At 40.4% G+C, this 24,204-nt stretch overlaps 1 protein-coding gene across 5 annotated transcripts in view; it reads right to left on the bottom strand.

Annotated features, from left to right (window-relative positions):
* Window positions 1–24,204, bottom strand: part of LOC109936292 (kinesin-like protein KIF27) — a 109,091-nt gene that overhangs the window by 47,211 nt on the left and 37,676 nt on the right. For all 5 annotated transcript variants that reach the window (XM_048592885.1, XM_048592898.1, XM_048592905.1 and 2 more), the window contains exons 8-12: window positions 20,403–20,584; window positions 18,324–18,454; window positions 17,327–17,500; window positions 8,054–8,259; window positions 6,387–6,584 (exon numbers count right to left, since the gene is read on the bottom strand). In XM_048592885.1, the coding sequence (XP_048448842.1) occupies window positions 6,387–6,584; window positions 8,054–8,259; window positions 17,327–17,500; window positions 18,324–18,454; window positions 20,403–20,584 (891 nt within the window). The remainder of the gene's footprint in view (window positions 1–6,386; window positions 6,585–8,053; window positions 8,260–17,326; window positions 17,501–18,323; window positions 18,455–20,402; window positions 20,585–24,204) is intronic.

Here is a 24,204-nt window from a genome sequence, read left to right as displayed (position 1 = left end):
CAATAACCATTTTGGTACTGCGGCGAGGTGGGGGTTGGGGGGGGGGGGGGGGGGGGGGGGGGGTAGTTGGTGGTTGGCGAAAACCTGATTGAATGCATTACAAAGTTGAGTTTTGGGAACAGTGGGAACAGATATGAAATGTGACAGTAGACTCAAAAACTGTAGAGTTGAAGGAGAGGTGGGAAATAGATGATAGCTTGCAAGGATGGTTGGATCAAAGGTTTATTTTAGGTGAGTAGCGGTAATAGCAGATTCAAAGGAGAAATAGGCCATAACAACTGGGGATCAGTAGTTTAATAGAAACAGATTTGACAAAGCAGTATTTGAGTTTCAAGGACAAAATTAGCTGGTGATCATATGTATGATTTCCTGTAGTGCATTTGAAACTCCCTGGTATTGTATTGTACGTCAGGAACAAAGCCAAAGTTGCTGGAAAAGCTCAGCAGGTCTGGCAGCATCTGCGAAGGGAAAAACAGAGTTAACGTTTTCGGTCCGGTGACCCTTCCTCAGAATTGTACATGTTGCTTAAATCCAGGAAATACATTACTGTTTAATTTTAGCTGAGTGTTGTCTCATTATTTCTTGTAATTCTCATTCCCAAATGATAGAGTAACCAGACAGGAGTAGAAGGTTAGATCTTACACAGTCGGCCCAAATAGTCTAATGTTTGATAGCCTTTCAAGGTCACCCAATTCACAAAATGTCATGCTGTATCTGGTATTTAATTACAGAAAGCATGCTAAGGACATCATCAACCGATGAAGTATAATTGGTTATACTATCTATGATGTCCCCATAACATTGGCAGTGCCCCACTACAGCTAACTTGCAACAACTGTGGAGAACCGTCAGGATTTGGATCAGTAGAAATCAAATTTTGGAGCCATGTCATCGACTGTAAGGGTATTTGCAGCTGACAATGCACTACAAAATTGGTACACAGCAAGGTGTACGTTAACAGCCGTCTCAACTACAGTTTAGGAAAGCAGTGGATTTATGGGGATGTTACCAATGCAATGAACCAACTGGTTTTCAAACACCTCCACGACAGCAGCCTTGAAACAGGGCATCAGACCCATGGCTGTTTCCTTGACCTGCCTGCAAATTCATACTGATCCATGAACTTGCCTTTCCTTTTACAGCAGTCCCAGGTTGTGAAAGGATTCGGTTCTGAAATCTGTATGTAAGTCAATTTGTACGCAGGTGGGAACACAATACAGAAAATTGGAAAGCAGCTGTTCATACGTACAGGGAATGTTCGTATGTTGGTTCTTTAAAATTACAACCATGTATGGGATCATACCTTATAAGTATAAGCATTCGTAAGTGGGATGTATATAAATCATGGACCCCCTGTATTTTTGTCCTTCTCTTCTGAATGACTGATTTTTATTCTGAGAGGATTTGTTTCTATTTTGACAGGAGTAACATCAGTTCCTAACTTCTCGAAGTGCATGTATACCAATAAAAATTGCCCTTCATATCCAGTGCACATTTACTTCTAAGGTTATGAAAATGTACAACTGAGTTGAAATTATAATCAGTGTTGTTCTTTTAATAATACCTGATGTGTTAATGCTGTCTATGTTCAGTTAATACCCGCTATAAAATGCTGTATAAATATGTCATGTGTTCTGGCATGAACAGCATAGATCATATTTGCCAACCTAATAAACTATTCTACAATTTTGAAAAAAAATGCTTATATTGTATTCACAATGATATGAGTATAACACTGAACACTACATATCCTTTTGGTTCCTTTCAGTTATCGATAAAATTAATTTATTCAATTCTATTCCAACTGGAGATTTCATCACTTCGGTTGAGTATCTAATCCTCCTTCCATAATAGTATTGGACTCTACAGAGGTCATGTTTGAAAATATTTTAATAATTATCATATTTTCATTGCAGACTGATGTGGCTTTAGAGACAATGGATGAATTTTCATTCCTGGCTGTTGATTAGGTCGAAATGGGTTGGGAACCCACAAATGCTGGCAGGAGGGAGGCAACAGCCTAATGGTATTATCTCTAGAAAATTAATCCAGAAACTCAGTAAATGTTCTAGGGACCCACCATGGCAGATGGTCGAATTTGAATTCAATAAAGAACTTGGAATTAACGGTCTAATGATGGCCATGAAACCATTGTTGATTGTCGGAAAAACCTATCTGGTTCACTAATGTCCTTTAGGTAAGGAAAATCGGTTATCCTTACCTGGTCTGGCCTACATATGACTCCAGACCCATAGCAATGTGGTGGACTCTAAACTGCCCTCGGGGCTATTAGGGATGGGCAATAATTGCTGGCCTAGCCAGAGATACCTACATCCCATGAGCGCATAAAAAAAAGGATCTAGAGGGAGACTTTAGAGGGGGGGGGGGGGAGACAGTTAAATGAGGTGGACATCCAAGTCTGTACAGACAAAAGTAGGTTGTCCAGCCATGAAAGGTTTGCAGCACCACTGTCAGAAGTGGACATGGCTGTGCAGATGGATTAACAGGAGGGTGCCGTCTGAAGTATTTTCAAATTTTTGAAAGAAAAATGGGCATAGTTGCCATGTGGTCATTGTTGATGGGGCAATTACTCTACTGGAATGCCTGGGGCAGCATAGTGACTTTCTGGCAATTGCAGCTATTAGGACTGGGGGAGTTAATTAAGGCAGCTCCTGTCACCAGGAGGTTGCTCCCATCCAGCAGCCAGAATTTTGCCTCAGTGGGTGGGGACAATTTGCCGCTTGGAAAATTCCTCTCTCCAGTTGGTACTGAGAAAGACTCTTTGGTTGGTTCTATAATTAGCCCAACTTGCTAGCTGCTGATACCAGTCAACCCAATAAACTAGTTCCCTCCAAAATGTGCCAGAGGATGGACCACATCGGGAAACCAGCATACAGGGATCTAAAATTGCTAGCTCACCAGCCTCTATTCCTGCTTCTACAAATAAACTAATTTGAAAAATTAGGGTTGTGCCCTTCAAAACTGTTGCAATCAGTTTAAGACACCATTCTTGAACAGCTGACAAGAATACCCCAATCTCAGACATATATCAAATAAAAGGAAATGCATGCACTAGTTAATGTCCTTGGAATATTTTATTTTCACATAAATGAGTGGTTCCTATTTTTGTCTCTCCAATTTTCTCTCCTGCTGAAGACATTCCTAACACAGGTGGTTGGTGCCACACGTAGAGCTATATTGTATTTTCTGTAAACCTGGCAACACGTTGGGAACGTGGAATTTTCAGCACTTTTCAGTGGCTTTTTAATGTAGCCGCTGCAATTGCATTTGACTTCCAGATTTCAATTAAGTAAAGCGCCTCAGTGTGAGGACGACAATGATGATGATGATAATAATCTGCAGCAGTCGTTTTTAGCTCTATTATTTCACACATCAATAACAGTTGAAACATATTAGAGGTTTCAAACAAAGCTAGATGCTGCAAAAACAGGGACACAATGTAGCAAAGGCAACACCTGCTTCGGCAATGTGTCTCTGGACATGATGCTGTGGATTCTGTGGGCTTGCAGGGAAATGTTTTCTTTGCTAAAATGTCCCTGAAAATAAGTAGATTAGATATGTCTTGATAGGTTAACAGCTAAAGTATTGTGCTATATTCCCAGATTCAGTATTGGAAGAGGTTCAATGACCAAATCAGGGCAAAATTTTAAGGAAAATTGAATTTATACAAGTACCTTGCACAACCTCAGAAGATCTCAAAGCTCTAAATTACAAACAAACATGGCAATCATTTTGTGCTGATCCAGTTCGAAAATAGAAATGTGATCACCAGACTTTTTTTTTGTTATGTTAACTGGCATAAATATTGTAAAAGCAACAAGGATAAATCTCCTGTTCTTCTTTGAGATACTATCATGGAACCTTGAGAGTTCTTGGGGCCTTGATTCAAAGATTCAATCAAAAGTCTGCACCATTAACAGTCCTACACTCCTTTTACTCCAACAAGTGGCAGCCAGTGACACTAGTGGAATCCGCAGGGATCAGTGCTTGGACCCCAGCTATTCACGATACCTGTTAATGATGTAGATGAGGGAACAAAATGTAATATCTCCAAGTTGAAGATGGTTGGGCATTACCTTGAGGAACTCCTGCAGAGATGTTCCGGGCTGAGATTATTCACCTTCAACAACCACAACCATTTTCCTTTGTGCTAGGTGTAACTCCAACCAGTGGAGAAATTTCCTGATTCGCAATTATTCCAGTTTTGTTAGGGCTCCTTGATGTCATACGTCAGGGGAGGTAATGGCCTAGTGGTATTATCACTGGACTGTTAATCCAGAAACCCAGATAATGTTCTGGGGATCCAGGTTCGAATCCTGCCATGGCAGATGGTGGAATTTGAAATTTGAATTCAATAAATATCTGGAATTTACAATCTAATGATGACCATGAATCCATTGTTGATTGTCCGGAAAAACCCATTTGGTTCACTAGTGTCCTTTAGGGAAGGAAACTGCCATCCTTACCTGCTCTGGCCTACATGTGACTCCAGACCCACAGCAATGTGGTTGACTTTTAATTGCCCTCTGGGCAATTAGGGATGGGCAATAAATGCTGCCTAGCCAGTGAATGAATAAAGAAAAAAAAACTTGGTTGATTGCTCCCTTGAGGGGCCTCAGAAAGTGGCTGAGATGGGTCATCCACTCTGCAGTTCTGGCTGAGGATGGATACAAATACTTCATCCTCATCTTTCGCACTTATGTGCCGTACTCCCACATCACTGAGATTGGGGATACTGTAGAGTCCCCATCTCCTGTTACTTCTTTAATTGTCTGTTGCAATTCATGACTGGATATGGCAAGACTGCAGAGCTTAGACCTAATCTATTGGTGTGGGATCACTTAACCCTGTCTACTGCATGCCACTTCTGCTGTTTGGCACACAAGTAGCCCTGTGCTGTAACTTCACCAGGTTGACACCTCATTTTCAGGTATGCTCGGTAATGCTCCTGGCATGCTCTTTGCACTCATTGAACTAGGATTGACTTACTAGCCTTTTGGTAATGGCAGTGTGGGGGTATGCTGGTTCATGAGGTCACAGATTGTGGATGAAGACAATTCTACTGTTCATTATGGTCCACAGTGGCGAGTTTTGAGTTGCTGGATCTGTTGGTCTGACCCATTTAGTATGGGGGTATTGGTACACAACAGTGGAGGATATCCTTAATATGAAGATTGGACTATGTAGTGGCCACTCATACCGATATACTGTCATGGACAGATGAGTTGATGACAATTAAGTCAAGTTGAGTTTCTCCCCCTTGTTGGTTCACTCCCCTCTCCACCTGCCACAGACCCAGTCTAGCAGTTACGTCCTTTAGGACTCAGTCATTTCATTCAGTAGAGGTGTTACTAAGCCACAGTTGGTGATGGGCATTGAAGTCCCCTGCCAAGAATATATGTTGTGCCCTTGTCACTTTCAGTGCTTCTTCCAAGTACTGTTCAGTTTGGAAGAGTACTGATGGTTGGCAAACAGGAAAGTTCCTTGCCCATATTCGATTAAGATGCCATGAAACTTCATGCAGTCTGCAGTCAATACACCTCTGGATTGTACCGTACTTGTGGTGCAGCTGTCCTGCTGACGGGACAGAACATAAATCATGAAAGGTGATGTTGGTATGTGGGGCCGTAAGATATGATTATTCCCATATAACTATGTCGTCACACTGTTCTTGACTAGTTGTTGGTACAGCTCTCCCAATTTTTGAACAAACTTCCAGTCATTATGAAAGAATGATTTGCAGAATCATTAGGGTAATTGTTACTTCCTGTGCCTAAGTCAATGCTAGGTGGTCTGTCTAGACTTAGTTTGACTTGGTAACATCTTGATATAACTTAGCGGATTGTTAGGCTTTTCCAAAGGGTAGTTAAGTGTCAACCACATCAGTGTGGGTCTGGAAGCACATGTAGGCTAAATCAGGGAAGAAAGCAAATTTTATTCCCTAACAGACATCAGTGAACCAGACGTTTCTTATAACAATCAACAATGATTACGTAATCATCATTAGACTACATTTAGCTATCGAATTCAAATGTTAGCACTTGCCATGGTGGAATTCAAACCTATGTCACTAGAATATTAGCCTGCAGTTCTGGATTATTAGTCCAGTGACATTACCATTATAGCACTACCTCCTAATTTCAGCACTTTTGATCTGCTACTCCTTCCAAAACACACCCACCTTTTCGGGTAGATTTCTTCCTGAGGGGATTTTAAAAAGGAAAGTACGAATAGGGACAAATTAAATGGCAAATTTAAGAATACAGTATACAGTAAGTTTCTCATACAGAAAACATTTATACAAGTGGTAAGTATAATTATTTTTTTCCTTTGTAATTGCTAATTTGACTGTGAAATGTTCTTACTTTAATTAGTTGCTGATCTCTTTGAATCTCATTTTCCAGTTTTCGTTTTTTCTCGCTTTCTTCTTGCAGTTTCTTGTGAAGCAGTTGTTGCTGTTGTTTCATGTTTTCGACATTCTGGCTCAGCTGGACCAAACGCTTCTCACTCTGCGCTGATAAAGAAAACAACTTCCTTGTTTCCTGCTGTTTCCTCTGCAGGGTCTAAATGGAACAGGACCAAATCTTTAATGTTTATTATTTTTATGATTGTTATTTTGTCCACCATTGGTTGCAGTATACTTGTTACAGCTAGACTTCAGTTCAAAAAGTAAAACTATTCAAACCAAAGCAAGATTCTAACCATAGCTAAATACTTCTCAATTGCCTTTTATAATGAAATCAACATTTCAAACTATTGTTAACCTTATTTCCAGCAAGATAAAGTCACAGACTTTCTTTTATAATTGTAAAAAGGGTGTAGGAGTGAGGTGGGGAGCTTAGGTTACATGTTTGCAAATCTTTGAAGGTGGCAGGGAGGTGCAGAAAACAGTTATAAGGCATACAGTACAAAAGCAAAAATATTATGAGACCTGTACTGGTTTGGCCTCAGTTGGAGCATTGTGTCTAGTCTCAGGCACCACAATTTCACAAGCTGTAAAGGCATCAGGGAGGATACATAGGTTCAGAGATAGTAGGAACTGCCAATGCTGGGGAATCTGAGATAACAAGGTGTAGAGCTGGATGAACACCGCAGGACAAGAAGCATCAGAGGAGCAGGAAAGCTGATGTTTCGGGTCTCAACCCTTCTTCAGAAATGGGGGAGGGGAAGGAAATTCTGAAATAAAGAGAGAGAGAGGGGGAGGCGGATGGAAGGTGGATAAAGGAGCAGATAGGTGGAGAGGAGACGGACAGGTCAAGGAGGCGGGGATGGAGCCAGTATAGGTGGGTGTAGGTGGGGAGTTAGGATGGGGGTTGGTCAGTCAAGGAAAGACGGGCAGGTCAAGGAGGTGGGGATGAGGCTGGTAGGTAGGAGGTGGGGGTGGGGGTTGAGGTGAGAGGACTGGATAGGTGGGAGAAAAGACGGACAGGTCAAGGAGGCGGGGACGAGCTGGGCTGGTTTTGGGATGAGGTCAGGGGTGGGGAGATTTTGAGGCTTGTGAAGTCCACATTGAGACCATTGGGCTGCAGGGTTCCCAAGCGAAATATGAGGTGCTGTTCCTGCAACCTTCGAGTGGCATCGTTGTGGCACTGGAGGAGGCCCTGGATGGACATGTCGTCCAAGGTGTGGGAGGGGGAGTTGAAGTGATTCGCGACTGGGAGTTGCAGTCATTGGTCGCGAACGGAGCGTAGGATACATATATTAGTTTTTTGGGAATAGTTTCAGGAATGGGAACTTCAGTTATGTAGACATACTCAGAACATCACTACCTGCAATTTCCTTTCCAAGTCACAAACCATCCTGACTTGAATCTACATTGCTGTTTGTTCACCATGTTCACCATTGCTGAACCAAAGTCCTGGATCTTCCTAAAAATAAACTGCAATGTAGGTCTACCTACATCACTACAGAGCAGCAGCACCTTCTCAAGGACCATTAAGGACAGGCAATAAATGTTGGCCTTGCTTATGAGATCCACATATGATAATTAAAACAAATTAAACCAAAGGATGGCTACTGTATAGTGGCTAACCTGCATTTTAACTTTGGCTGTTTCCATTTTCTTGCGGAATTCTTTTTGTAGCTTTATTTTCTCTGCGGCATCCCGAAGTTCCTTGTTCTCCAGTTCCTGTAATTGTTTTTGAGCTTCTGACAGCTCAGTCTTGGCTTGCTCAGCTTCTTGCTCTAATTGAGTGATCTTTTGGTAATACTGTCGGTTTACAGCTTGGGCATCCTGACCTGAATGAATAAATTTACAAATAAATAGATTAAGAGTACAATAAATTCTTCACAAATAAAATGACAAAACAATAGTAAAGGCAAGGATGGACAGCTCTAATGAAAACACATTATCTCCAGTTATCTCAGAAAATAAAGCAGATTTTATCTTACACTTTTATGCCTTCCAATTAAGTAGCAGATTGTAAGGCAGCCAACTGATGGAAAGCTACCCCTTATGTAGCCATACGCATTTGTTTCATTTGAACTCATGTATATTAAAATTAACCTTTGGTTTTATTCACTTGTGTGACGTGGGCATTACTGATTGGGCCAGTATCTATTGCCCATCCCTAGTTACCCTTGAGAAGGTGGTGGTGAGCTAACTTCCTGAACCACTGCAGTCCACGTGCTGTAGGTATACCTACAATATCTGAAGGGAAGGGAGTTCCAGGATTCTGAACCAGTGACAGTGAAGGAATGGCGATATATTTTCACATTAGGATAGTGAGTGGCTTGGAGCGGGTTGTCCGTCTTTGGACACTTCGACCAGTTTAAGTGCTAAAAAACAATTTACCAAAGTACTGTTGTTCTTGAACCTGAAAAAAAGACACAGAATTTGGTTTGCAATTCAACTCGATCTTATTAGTGAAATAATCCTTATTAAAAACACCGTGTGAGCATTTCCCAAATTTCCACAATATTTACTCTCTATTTAGTTCTATCCATCTGAGAAAGAATATTACCCACAACCATCCATGTGTTTGAGCTGGGTCATTGGAATTTCCTTCCTCTCTGACGTCGGGCTGGCTTTCTTCCACAAAGGTGGGTCTTGCAGGTCAGGGTAGATCTTCTCCTGAGTCTTCTTTGATTGCTTCATGGTCTTCTGCCATGGGTTGTGCTGCAAGTCTTCGCTGACAGGTGGCTTTCAGGTGTGTGTTTTTAATCACCCCTCATGCGGACCTTCCTGAAAGTTCTGTGGCATTTGGCTAATGAGCCCTGAGCTGGGTTTAAAGCATCCAATGGGGTCGCGCAAACACTCTTCACCGATGCCATGGTGGGGAGGTGTAAAGTGCACATCCTCAGGCACTCGCTGGAAGTTAAGATGCCTGGAAGTCTGATTGTAGCTTCTCCAATATGGACCCCTTGGGCTGGTTGTAACTGGTTCCCTGTGAACATTTGTAACCTCTTTGACCTTGATTTCCACTGTTCTTTGTCGCTATTGGCTGCTATTTAAATTAGTTTGGCCAATTTTCTGTCAGGCTTATTTCTCCGGCTGTCTGTTAATTCAGAATGTCTAATTTGGGTCTGTGGTCGCTTGACCACAAGGGGACCTTTTAGGTGGTGCAGTTCCCATGTAGCTGCTGTCCTTATACTTCTCGATGGAAGTGCTTGTGGGTTTGGAAAGTGTTATCTAAGGAGCTTTGGAGAATTTCTCATAACCCAATTGAAGAAAATATGGAATGTAGACCCTTCTGGGGTCACAATGGCCTTGAGTGTGTTCCCCATTCCTATCCAGTATAATAGCACAGTTTTTGTTTAATGAAGGTGGATGACCATGTGCATACAATCAACAGGAATTTTAGTAATATTAATAATTAATTTTCCCACTTCTCACGTGTTGGCAAGATCTGAGGCACCTAGAGAGCTGGGCTGCAGCAGGTCCTCTTCAGCCTAGGGGATTGGGTTCAGCATTTGCTAGTGGCCAACCTGGTTTTAGGAGAGAGGGAGGCTGGAAGCCTTGTCCAGGCTTGTACCGAGAAGCCTTACAGCCAGGGGAAGAAGGAAGCAATAAATTGCAGATCTACAGTGAGTATCCAGAAGTTTAGGGAACAAGATGTAATTCTGCTTGATTTTCAATTACCTCACTGATATTCAATCAGTGAGCAGCACAAGACATTTCAAAATTTTGGGGAAAGTTGGTTGTATGTCAAAGCTCCTCAATTTCATCTGTTTCTATCATGAAAATGTGCACTGTACTGTGGTTGCATGGAACCAGTTTTGACAGGGTGAAGGAAAGAGTGAAACAATCCTGTCTTGGACCGCACTTTGTTTGGTATCTTCTTCACGCTCATCATGTTTTCATCATAGAATTGCTGTTCCAGGAGGACTGTCTGACATTTGTTTTCAAGAAAACCCTTCACAGAAGAAACCGACATCCATCTGCCTCTATTTTGAAATCCAAATTTCACTATTCAACTCATGTACCTTTCATCAAAAAGGCAAACTAACTCTTGATGCAGAATTTGATATAGCAAGTCCTACTTAACGTTGAATTAATTAATGTCGTTTCTGTTTTAGCACTGGTAATAAAGCAGTGCCAGCATAACCATAGAAATAAAGAAAGGTTACAGCACAGAAAGAGGCCATTCAACCCATCACATCTATAAAGCCTGAATAAACTAGCTGCCCATTCTCATCCCACTATCCAGCACTTGGTCCATAGCCTTGTAAATTACATACATCACATGCAGATCCAGTTCTGAGGAAGGGTCACTGGACCCGAAACGTTAACTCTGATTTTTTCTTTACAGATGCTGCCAGGCCTGCTGAGCTTTTCCAGAAACTTCTGTTTTTGTACATGCAGATCTAGGTTCCTTTTGAACAAGTTGAGGATTTCTGCTGCAGTCACCAACTGGGCAGAGAAATCCAGAAACTCACCACTGTCTCCTGGGACCCTTCTACCAATTTACTTAAATCAGTCACCACTGGTAACTTGGCTAGGGGAAGGAGGTCTTCCCTGTACACTTTATCTAAGCCTCTTCTTATTCTGTACTCTTCGATCAACTCCTATGTTCTAAGGAAAATATCAAAAATCACACGACACCAGGTTATAGTCCAACAGGTTTATTTGAAAACTCAAGCTTTCAGAGTCTTACTCCTTCTTGACTCCAAAAGCTTGTGTTTTTAAATAAACCTGTTGGACTATAACCTGGTGTTGTGTGATTTCTGACCTTGTCCACCCCAGACCAACACTGGCACCTCCGCATCTAAGGAAAATAACACAGCTTATCCAATCTTGCCCCTACTTGTACTTGTCAAGTGCTGACAGCATTCTTGTAATTTGATAGAACTGTATGCACAATTTCAGCCATAGGCTAACCAGTATCTTATAAAGTTCCAGCATTACAACATTATTCTTGCATTTAGTACCTCATCCAATGAAAGAAAGCATCCCATATGCTTTCTATACTACTTTATTTACCTGTTCTGCGACTGTCAGAGATTTTAGAATGTGCATCAGAGTTCTCTAACTTCCGTGCACCTTCCAATACCCTCCTGTTTATTGCGTATTCCCTTTCATTGTCCCCAAATGCATAACCTCACACTTCTCAGGACTGGATTTCATTTGTCACTTTTCAGGCCATATAGCCAACCTACTGAATCTTCCTGCAGTCAACAGCCATCATTTTCATGATCAACCACCTGGCCAATTCTTCTGTCAGCTGGAAATTTGCCAATCATGCCTCCTATATTTAAATCTCATCTATTAATATATATCACAAATAGCAAATGACCCAATACTAATTCCTTTAGAATAACATTGGAAAGCTATTGAAAACATTTTCCATTTGCAAATTATACATCAACCATTACATTTGTTTCCTGTCCCTGAGCCAATTTTAGATACAACCCACCACATTCCCCTATCCGATGAACTTTAATTTTTCATTGCAGATTGCCATGTCAGACCATGTCAAATGGCTTACCAAAATCCACAGACAATATCTACTGCACCACCTTTGTCAATCTTCCTTGTTACTTTCTCAAAAAATTCAACAAGTTAGTAAGACAGGACTTTCCCTTAACAAAACCGTGCTTACTTCCCTGATTAATCCACGCCTTTTCAATCAACAGTTAACATTTTACTACCAAAGTTGGACTGACCATCCTATAATTATTTGGCCTTTCCCTCACACCCTTTGTAAATACTGGCACAACATTCACAAATCTCCATCTGTATTGGATTGGAAAATAATCCTCATTGTATCTGCTCTTTCCTCCCTGGCTTCTTTTAATAGCCTATAATGCAATTCATTTAGCTCTGGTGATTTATTGACTTAAGAAGAGGACTGTCCTTCCATTACTTCTCTTTTCATTGAACATTTCACACGTCTTTAACAAGAATGTTTGCATCATTCCTCTTCTTTGTTAAAAACAGAGGCAAAATACTAATTTAGAAAACACATTATCTTCATTCAAATATAAGCACATCTGTGATAGGCTCAATCCTTTCCTTATTCAGTCTCTTGCTGTTAGTGCACTGATAAAACATCATTGGATTTTCCTTATTTTGGCCAGCCTTTTTTTATGTATGTTCTCCATGCCTTCCTAATTTCCTTTTTCACACACTTAATATACTCCCCTAAGCTTCCTAAAGAATTACTATTTTTGAGATTTTCTTAGGCTCTGTTTTTCTGCTTTATCCTGCCCTGTATGCTTCTGGATAAACAGGGGACTCGGGATATGGCAGTACCACCCTTTACCTTTGCCTGTAAAATCTCACTTTTGAATACCTTCTACTGATTTGTAGTGACTTTTTCCTTCAAGAAGCTATAACCAGTCCACTTTTGCCAGATCATATCTCCGCTTCATACAATTTGTCTTCTCCCAATTTAGAATTCTTATTCCTGTTCCATCTTTGTCCATTTCCGTAATGATGCTAAATCTAACTGTATTATGATTACTATTTCCTAAATGATTATCCCACTGCTACTTCATCCAGCTGCTCAACGTTTCTTTTTCATAAGAATAAATCTAGAATTAGACTGACTGTTGCTGGATTGGTTACATGCTGGCCAAAAAAAAATTCTCTGGCAAAAATAACTGTTTAATGTTGCCAGTTTCACTTGAAAGTCATCTGTAAGACTCATGCAAGGCTTGTATGCTCACCTGAACTTTCCCTCAGCACTTCTGCTCTCATCCCCAATCACTCTCGCTCCAACTCTTCTCCCACAGCAACCATAGCTCTCCGTCTTGTCTCCTGACTAGGCTCTTAGCCTTGCTTACTGCTCCTAGTCCCTAGTCTCGCCTCTCTCCTGGGCCTTGCCCTTCAGACCTGGCCTCTTTCCAAGCACCGCATCTTGGGTTTTACCTCTGCATCAGGTCATGTTCCTCAAGCCTTGCTTCTATGCCATGCCTTGCCTCCCAACCTACCTTTGGGAAACTCATGAAATGTGCATTGAATAAATTGAAGTTGACTTTCAAATCATGATATTAATTCATTAGCGCTTTATTCTCAGCAAATTGCTATAACGTTGTGAAACATGTAAAACTTGTAGCCATTGAGAAAAGCAGCTTAATAACTTTCATGTTTGAAGTACATTCTAGGAGGTTTGTGGAAGGATAAATCATGAATATGGCAGTGCACTCAAAGGCAAGGGTCCCAAGTAAGTTGGTTCTCATTGAGCAGAGGTGACACCTCTAACTCAGGCACACTCAAAGGATGAAAAATGGATATTTACCCAAAGATCTGTGTGTCAGAACCACAAGGCAAGTAGGACAGGCAATTTTCTGCATCAAGGATACTAGCAAGGATGCAAAGAATGCCCCCAAATATTGATTTTCATACTTATGAGATACTCTGTAAACAACATCTCAATGTCACATCCAGTAGCTGCTTCTTATGCAGCACTTGGAGCAGAACCTGTTCTCTCAGATTTATTTTTTTAGCCAACAGCAAAAGTGTACCATTTGAAGCTACCCCTCCCCCATGGATTTGATTTGACTGCTTGTCCATCATCATACCTAAATGGATGCATGCTGCTGACAATGATAACAATTAAACTTCAACTATTTGCAGGCACAATGAAATAAGCACTCTATTAAATTTATAAAGGGTTATTTCTTTATGGCCTCATATATTTATAACTGCATCCCTTTCATTGTCAGTCAAGGAACTGTCAAGGACTACCACCCAATCTAAGTCCAGGGAAGAAATAATGCCCAAATTGGGCACATCAAACAGCCTCAACAGCATCAGGTCATTTGGAATATTTTAGTATTTACAATATTATATCCATATCAGGAAGTGCATAAACCATTTTTGGAACTAAATCCATGTTAGTGTATTGTCAAAGAAACAGTCACACCATTAATATCTATTCATTAACACCTTCAATCATAATTATCAGCATTTAAGATTTAATTATCAATTATCAACAATACATATGAGTAACTGACAATAAGTAATGAGCCTGGCATAGCTAACATCACAATAATTCAGCACTAACTTGCTAATTATAAGTTGATGTTAAGCTTTGCACCGAAAAGTGACTTAATAGTGAGATCAGTTTATGATCAATTCTATAAATCGCTGGCAAGTTAACAGCTTTAGATGGCTTCCATTAGTTTAGTTAGACTTAACACTCACTCACTTTCATTCATTTCTAATCAGTTATAGCCAGAGAAACATCTTTAATAGCTTCTCTTTCCACTCATTTACCAAGAACTCTGATGTAACACTCGGTCATCCTTGCTTTCTCCCATTTTATATTTATATGCTGTCCCTTGGTGATATTGTATAAAAGCGCTACATCGGTTTCTGCACATAAACTCACAACACTCAGTTCTACTTCATCACATCTCTCTTGCCTCATTATCATCTCTAGAATTACTGGCCCAATATTCACTACAGGACTAGAAAGTCCTTCCAACTAAATAATAGGAATAGCAAAGCCATGTCCTTGGATTCCTCCATAAACTCCATTCCCTAGTCACTGACTCCATCCTTTATCCTGATAAATGTCTGAAGCCGTACCAAACCACTCGCAACCTTGACATCATAGCCAACTATGGGATGAGCAACTGACCATATATCTCTACATTCTAAGATCACCTTTTTCACCTTCAAAGAAATGGGTGACACTATCCCAGTTTAGCTTATCCACACCATAGACTTGACTAATCCTAGCCCACCTTCCACATTCTGCCCTCCATAAAAATGAGGCCATCCAAAATCCCTGCTGCCCACGTCCTAACTTGGACCAATCCCATTCACCAACATCCCTATTTTCTTATATTACTGTCGAGCAATGCCTCATTTTTAAAAGTCTCAGCCTCATTTTCATCTCTTTCCAATATTGTACAACTTCCTATCTCTCTCTAATTGCAAACTGCCATGTGTCTGTGTTTCTCCAATTCTGGCCTTTTCAGTATTCTCAAATTTTATCATTCTGCTGTCGAAGCTAGGCTTTTATCTGCCAAAGCCTCTGTTCCGAAGTTTCTTCCATAAATCTCTCAGCCTCGATATCTCCTTTTATTTTGTCCTTTAACACATTCCATAAAACATGCATCTTCAACATGGTTTTAGTCATCTATCCAGATATCTCCTATTGTGTGGCTCATTGAAAAATTTTGTTTAATAATGTTACCATAAAGCACCTCGGGATATTTTACCACATTAAAGGTGCTATACAATGTAAGTTATTATTATACATATATTTTTATATTTAAAATGGTTCAGCTTCTAACTAACATGCCCGCACTATTAACAATTATTTTCAGGAAGTCAAAGTAGAAAATACTGGAAATACTCAATGAGTCTGGAAGTATCTCTGTCCCAAGCAGATTACTGACTGTGGCAATGCCCCTGAGCTGTGTGCAGAATGTACTCATGACTGGCAGTATTGAGTCTCCTGACCAACTGACTGATTGACCCTCTTGACCCAACTGAGGTCAAGACCCCATCCAATTTCCAACCTGGCCGTTTGGTTGAATATATGGGCAGTGTGTTTGTTGCATACACAGCTGGCACATGCTGTGGTTCTTAGTGTCCCATACATTAAGATTTCTCCCAACATCCTCATTCAGATCCCCACTGAAAACCATGACAAGATGTTTGTGTGCAGAACAGCATGTCAATATAACACTGACTGAAGTGCCAATGCACGAACAGATACAGCAAGGCAAGTGAAGGCAAGGCATAGATGCCACAAGATTGCAGGTAGGCGCTAAGAGCATGAGTGTGAGCACAAAAGGAACAAGCAATCAGCCCTGAGATGCAACCTAGTTCAATCCATGAGCTGAGTGCCTGTCCCTGCATGCAACCTTTCCCTCCAGCAGCTTTTCAATGCCAGTTGCCAGTGCATCTATAATGCACTCTTGTGCTCCCTAAATAACCTGCAAATGGATTGAGGAGGTGCTGTCATGGTTGTGAGTTGGCATCTGACATTGGCTAACAATGTCTGTGGACAAGGGGTGCATGCGGCAAGTGGTCATGGATCATGTCCTCGGATGCTGTTTGAAGCTGAGCAACATGGAGGTTGGTTGCAGCCAGGGGTGAGCTGAAGTTGCCAGGTGTCCGTTCTAACTTCCATGTTGAGAGACGAGGCTAAGTATTCATTAGGCAAGTTGCAGAGTTTATAAGGTGTTTAACAAGTTGTAATTGCCCTTAATTGGCAGCTCACTACTGCCTAGCCAGAAACTTGCTGAACCGCTCAGCAAATGCATAAAAGATACAGTGAGTTGATCCTGATGTAGCAATAGGCCTTGCCAGAATTTTCAGACGATTATGTCACAAATCTTGCCATCGCTTAGAATGCTCAGACCTTTATAAGATTCCACCGGTTATTCCTGGTGATGGGTCATTGACCATTAAAATTAGAACTTTAGTCTTCAATTCCTTGTTGGCTAATGCAATCTTGTCCCATATTGCCAGACTATTCATCTGCTAAAGTTCTGAAGAAGGGTCACTGAACTTGAAACATTGACTCTGTTTTCTTTTCACAGATGCTGCCAGTCCTACTGTTTCTCTGGCAATTTCTGTTTGTTTCAGATCTCCAGCATTTGCAGTTCTTAGTTTTATTTATCTATACTTCTTGCATATTAGGAACGCAGCTGAAACACACGGTTTATTTAGTGCTTTGAAGATCAAGGAGACATGTAAACCCACAGGCTATAACCTGAAAGTGGTGAAGCTAATAAAGTTACCTTGGCATCTGAAAACCCCTGAACTTACAGTCCTAAATAAAGCAACAAAAAGCAGAACATTAACAGATGCTTTTGTCCACTTCCTGTTAGTTCGACACTGAGAAAAGACAGCTGGTATTCTGCCAACGTATACTTACAAAATTTTAACACTTCTAACCTGTTTTAACCAATTCTTTAATGAGTTCTTCCTTCATACGAATATTGATGGCAAGTTCCCTTATTTTCTGCTTGGAATGCGCCACATCCATGTCTGCAGTCTTCAATTTCTTCATGTTTAACACTTGGCTCTGACGTAAGCGGTCAGCCTCAGAGGAGGATTTCAGTTGTGGAGCTACATATTCAAAAAAAAGGAAGAAAATAAATTTTCAAATAAATTAAATCAAATACTTATACAGAGCTAGTTGAGTTAATTTATGGTGTGTAGTGTATCAATGTAGAGACCGCTCCCACAACTTTCAATCTTGGCTAAGTTGCATGGTGGAAGGTAATTTTGCAAACAGAAGAAAATCTGAGAAAGAGTGCAAAAATATTATCTTTGTGTACCTCACTGTGGACAACCGAAGCACAATATTGACATAAATATGGCGACCATTGTTCGATTATTCCTTCCAAAATACAGAAATTAGCAGGTCACACGGCCTTTTGAGTCTATCGCTACATTCAATAAGATCAACGATCGCGACCTCAACTCGATTTATCCATCTGCTACAACCCTTATATTATGATTTGATAAACATCTGCCAATCTAGTCTTGAACTCATTAGACATAATTGGGATGGTGACAGGATGAATTCCAGATTTTCACTACATTTTTGTAAAAATGCTTCCTGATTTCATAATTAGGGTTAAGCCTTTGAATAAGATTTGTCTCAGTTTTGCCTTTCATTTAATCTGTATATATTCTTCAGTAACTTCTGTTCCCAATGACATAACTTACAGGGGATCCTAATTTAAGCCAACAACAAACTCCAATGTGCAACTGTCCAATGCTTCATGCAAATAATTGATCGGAGAAAAATTGAAGAGATCCTTAAAGAATTCACCTTGTCACATCTCATTAAGCATTTACATTACATCACTACTTTATTTGTTCATGGTGTCAGGTAATGATGTATGAAATGAAGAAAGTATAATTTCTCAAACTATGCACATACCTTTCTCTGAGTCCAATTCTGTTTTGTTGTCACCTTGTCCTTGATTGTCCATCGTGAAATTTTTTTTTAATAACTTTGTGTCGTTAATCACATTGGCTTGTTTCTGAGTCCAAGTCTGATTTATTGGGTGCCTAATATAGCAGAAAATGCCTTTACAATTTGGATTAAAAATAAAACTATTGCAGGCATTTACCATAAGCAAAATTTTATCACGTGAACATTTTGATACAGTACAGCACATGCAAGTAATCAGAAACATTCTACATCAGACTGGATTTATTCTATAATACAATGTAGAAAGTACAGGGGTGATGTGAAAAGGGAAATTATGAAAACAAAGAGAGGATTCCAAAATGCATTAGCCAGTAAAGTTAATCAAAATTCTAAGGTATTTTATCAGTAGATTAAGAGCAAGAGGATGGCTAAGGAAAGGTTTGGGCCTATCACGGACATACATGGTAACTTGTAATTGGATGCAGAAGATGTGGACTGAGTTCTAAATAAGTATATTTTCTCTAACTTCTTAAAGGAGCGGGATAATTCAGACATTCTAGTTAAAGTTGGAGGACTGTGAAATTAGATGAAGTAAACTTAATGAGAAGTACTGGAGGGACTGACCTCTTTAAAGGGAGTTAAAACATCAGTGCCAGATGAAATGTATTGAAAAGTATTTGAAGAGGCCAGGGAGGAAATAGCAGATATGGGGATCTTTGCCCAATCCTCACTAGATACAGATGAGGATTGGAGCTCTGTGACCATTGTACCACTACTCAGAAACAATGCAAGGGACAGGCCAAGTAATTATACGTTGGTCCTTCCAACCTTGATGACAGAAGAAACTACTAAAATCAATACTGAGAGACAGGATTAACTGTTACTTGGAAAGGAGTGGATTAAACTGGGGACAGTCAGCATAATTTTGTATTGGGAAGCTCACGCATTACTAACTTAGTTGAATTTTTTTGAGGAAATAACAAGGAAGATTGATGAGAGTAGTGTAGCAGATGTTGTCCATATGTATTAATTTTATTAAGGCATTTGACAAAATCCCTCGGTGGACTGTTAAGAAAAAAATTGAACTCCATGGGATGCATAAAATTGTGGCGATCTGGATCCAAAATTGACAGGAAACAAAGGATAATAGTCGATGGATAATTTTGCGAATGCAAATGATTTCCAGTGGTGTTTCATGGACCTCAGTGTTGGGTTGTTTGCTATTTAAGGCATATATTAATGATTTAGATTTAAATGTTGATGGTATGATTGGGAAATTTGCAGAAGACACAAAGAAATTGGCTCGATACTTGATAGTGAAGAGGATGACTGTTGACTGTAGAATGGTGTCATTGCTTTGGTTGAGTCAGTGGAAAATTGACAAATATAATTTAATCCGGAAACTGTAAGGTAATACCTTTGCGGAGTTAGGTTAAACAGTGCAAGGGTATACATAATAAATGGGAAGGTATTGAGAGGTGTAGGGAAAATGAGAGACCTTGGATTGCATGTGCACAGGTCCTTGAACATAGCAGGACAGGCTGACAAAATGTTAACGAAGGCATGTGGGATACTCTCCTTCATTGAGTAAGGTACTGAATGTAAAGGTGGGTAGGTAATGCTGGAACTATACAAGATATTAGTTAGGCCACAGCTGAAGCATTTGAACAGTTCTGGTCACCACATGACAAGAAGGACACAATTGCTCTAAACAGAGTACAGGGGAACTTTACCATAATGTTGCCAGGGCTTGAAAATTGCTGATTCTGAGGAAGGACTGAATAAGTTAAGATTGATTTCTTTACAACAGAGGTGACTGAGGGTGACTTAATTGAGGTACACAAAATAATGAGGTGCTTCAATAGAGTGGGTGGAGAAGACTTATTTCCCCTAGTCAAGGTCAATTATCGAGGGCATGGATTTAAGGTCATTGGTAGAAGGATTAGAGGAGACATGAGAAAATAAAAGCTTTCCTTTACCCAGAGGAGGGTGGGTATTTTTAATTTGGTAGCTGAGGCAGAAACCCTCAACTCATTTAAAAGGAACATGAATGTGCCTGAAGTTAGCAGTTTACATTTTTCCTACCTTGGAAGCTGTATATTTATGTTTTCTTTCTTCTTTCCTACTTCCTCATCGTCACTATCGTCATCTAATTTGTGACGAATAACCTCATCATGCTCTTCAAGGTGATCAACTAACATCTGACTGCGTGTTCGAAAACTTGCCACAACTCTATCAAGAGCATATGAAGGGGGGCTTGTGTGCACCTGTCCAGCAATAGCAAAAGTCTTCAGTTATAAATGTCCACAGATACTGATGTCACACTTTATTGCAGATCCTCTGACTGTGATCAAATTTTATATCTCACAGGACCTGCGTAGAATGGTTATTATTGCACCATTGGTTCATAGGTTGGTGCTAATGAACAAACAACTGTATTGAAAAGGAGTATTTTTTGAAAATGCATAAAATGTTAAAACAACATAACAAGCTCTGATTTATTCACCTAATTAAAAATAACTCAAATTTTTCAGTTGGCAGGATGCAATTTGAGTAATAATCAACAGTACTTTGTTATGGACCAGACCAAACCCCCTTCAAATACATCAAGGAGATAACCTGGACCCTAGCTTTTATCTTATTTAAAGGCAAGCATAAGGTGCCGTGTTCCAGATGGACTTCAATTGTTCACACAATTTGGCTTTAAGCAAAACACACCTTATTCTTATACCCAGTTAAAATACAAACAAAAAAAAAGTTAGTATAACTTTGACTCTATTGGAAAACTTAACAAAATAATAGATAATTTAACCACTAATCAGCAACTGTTCCAATATAGTAACATCCCATCAACGCTCACTTAGCAAAGGCAAATTCAGTAAAATCAATTGTCTCACATGCAATGGTTCTCCAGTCCAGGAAAAAAAAAACACCAAGAGAAAATGTGGGCAGAGAGAGATATACACATTAAGTTGGAATGGGGCCTAGTTCATTCTGTAACTAGGGTCTTTAATCTGACCAAGACGAAGTATGAAGTTATGGCGGACAAATTGGCTATGGTAGATTGGAAAAATACCCTAAAACATTTGATGGTAGACAGACAATGTTCAAAGTAGTAATAAATGGTTTACAACGGACATATATTCCCTAAGGCACAAACACCTAATGGGAATGTTCAATCAACTATGGCTAACAAAACAAGTCAAAGATTGCACTAGATCAAAGGAGATTGCTTATTAGGACGTCAGAAAATATGGTAAACCTCAGGATTGGGAGCAATTTAGAACTCAGGAAATAATGACCAAACACTGATAAAGAAAGGAAGAACAGCATTTGAATTTAACATTAAATTTAAAAAAAGGTTGGAGCAAATTGCTGCAGATGCTGGAATCTGAAATGAAAACAACAAATGCTGCAGATCAGGCAACAACTTTGGAAAGAGAGCTTCTTCTTCTTCTGTAAAAGCTTTTTTAGGAATGTGAAACAGAAAAGCTTCAACAAATGTGGGCCCATTACACGTGGAGAGAGGAGGATTTACAGTGAAGCATAGGGATATGGCAGAGAAACTGAACAATCACTTCATACCTGCCTTCATGGAGAAAAATACAGAAAATACCCCAGACAAACTGGGCAACCATGGGACTTGTGGAACTGAACAACTTAAAGAAATTAATTTTGTAAACTGGCAATTATTGAAAATTTAACTGGATTGAAGAATGATAAACCTTAGGCCAAATGAGTAACATCCCAGAATATTGAAAAAGATGCCGACAGAGATAGAGGATTCGTTGCCCATTATCTTTCAAAATTCTATAGCTTCTGGAAAGGTTCCTGCAGACTTGAAAGTAGCAAATATAAGCCGACTATTTGAGGAGGGTGGGAGAGGGAGAATGAAGAACTATGGAACTGTTAGTTTGACATGAATAGAAGGGAAATAGTTAGAAACTTTTATAACGAACATGGCAACTAGACACTCAGAAAATAGTGATAGAATTAAGCAGAGTCAACATGGTTTTATGACAGGAAAATTACATTTGACAGTCTCGTTGGAGTTTTTTGAGGCTGTTACTTGTAGCATAGATAAAGCAGAAAGAGTGAAGGTGGTAGACTGGATTTTCAGAAGTCTTTTCATCAGGTGCCACACAGGATCTTAGCATATAAAATTAGCCCATATGAGACTGGGGAAATGTACTAGCAAAGATTGAGAATTGGTCAACAGACAAAAAGCAGAGAGTAGGAATAAATGATCTCAAATTCAAGTTACTACTTGGGTGCTGCAAGGGCAGTGCTAGGGCCACTGGCATTCACAGTTTATGTAAGTATCATAGATGTGAGGACTGACTATTACAGCCCAGATTTTCCAATGGCCAGCCAACTGCTTTTCCAGTGTAGATGGGAGTTGCACATGGGAACCCTACAGAATCCCCTTAACAGCACACTCTGAAGGACTTGCCTGCGAATTGAAGATTCTACTGAGCAATTCCTCTGTATTTTTGCAAATAAATCCTCCAAAAGTTTCTAGTCAATCAGGACCCTTTGAATTCTCTGATTTATATAAAGTCAATAGTTACTTAGGAAAAATTAGATAATTAAACACATTGCCTACCTTTTGAGTAACTACTCACGTGACCCCATATTTACTTCACACAGCCACAACTACTCCTCCCCACATACCACTTATAACTCCAAGACCTTGCCGTGACACCCTGGACCCAATGACCCCCATTGCACTCCAGAAGGAATACAATCCTTCACTAACTCCAAACCTTACTCACCTTCAATCACTCCAGTTCCGAACCTCTTTACTTCCCAGAACCCTTGATCACCAGGCAGCAGGCACACCCCTTTCCCCACTCTGGACCTGCCCCCATTCACTACCACCCAAGAGACAATCCCATGTTCACCTGCTTTGAACCCAATCCTTCCTTCTCCTGCTTCACCTTGACCCTTGTTCATCCCTAAGAGTTGATCTCCTTCAACTCCATGCAGTCTTTCTGGAACTGCTCCCCATTACAGATCAGATCGGCTTCTGCTCTGCCAACAAACCCCTAGACTCAATCTCCTCCAAGTCAACATCCATCTGCCCTTGCCTCTGCCAGACCCTATTTCTCCCACTCACCCACACCTGCCTCTGCCAAACCCAGTTTTCCCCACTCAAACCCGCCTCTGGCAGACCTTGTTTTTCCTCACCCACCTCAACCTACCCTAAATACTGAATCCCCTACCATGGCCCCCCTCACCATCTTGCACCCTATCCACTTGGCATTCTATCCCTAGGCATCCTACTCCCTACCAGCTTGCACCTTTCCTGTCTAGTACCCTACTCAGCTGACGCTCTACCCTCCTGGCACCCTAACCTCACAGTTATCTGAAGTGTATGTGCTTACTGATTGCCAGCAGCTGTGAAAGTGGCTGTCTGTGATTCTGGACCTTTAAATTTCAGAATACAGTCACTGACTGCTACGAAAGGGAGCACAGTTTGCCTTGCACTGCCAGCTCTGTCTTATGAATGAACTCGCATAATGGAAATAAAGCACCACATTTCTGAATGAACCCTGATCAGAATCACTTGCAAGAGATGTGGATTAAGGGTGGTCTGGCAATCCGTGCAAGATTGTCACTCCTCAGAAAATCCAGCCAATATTTCCAAATTTGAAGTTGGCACAAAACTACGTGCAAATGCAAATTGTGAGGGGATGCAAGGCAGTTTCAGGCAGACTTGGACTGGCTAATTGGATGGAGGAAAGATTGATGATACTGGACTTGTATTTTCTAGAGTTTCAAATAATGAGAGGTTATCTCATTGGAACTCTCAAAATCTTACAGGGTGTGACAGTGTATATATAGAAAGGATGATTCCCCTGGCTGTCGAGCCTAGAACCAAACG

Source organism: Rhincodon typus, chromosome 3 (genome assembly GCF_021869965.1).
Source record: "Rhincodon typus isolate 14 chromosome 3, sRhiTyp1.1, whole genome shotgun sequence".
Taxonomy (NCBI): domain Eukaryota; kingdom Metazoa; phylum Chordata; class Chondrichthyes; order Orectolobiformes; family Rhincodontidae; genus Rhincodon; species Rhincodon typus.
This window is presented reverse-complemented; position numbering and strand designations above follow the sequence as displayed.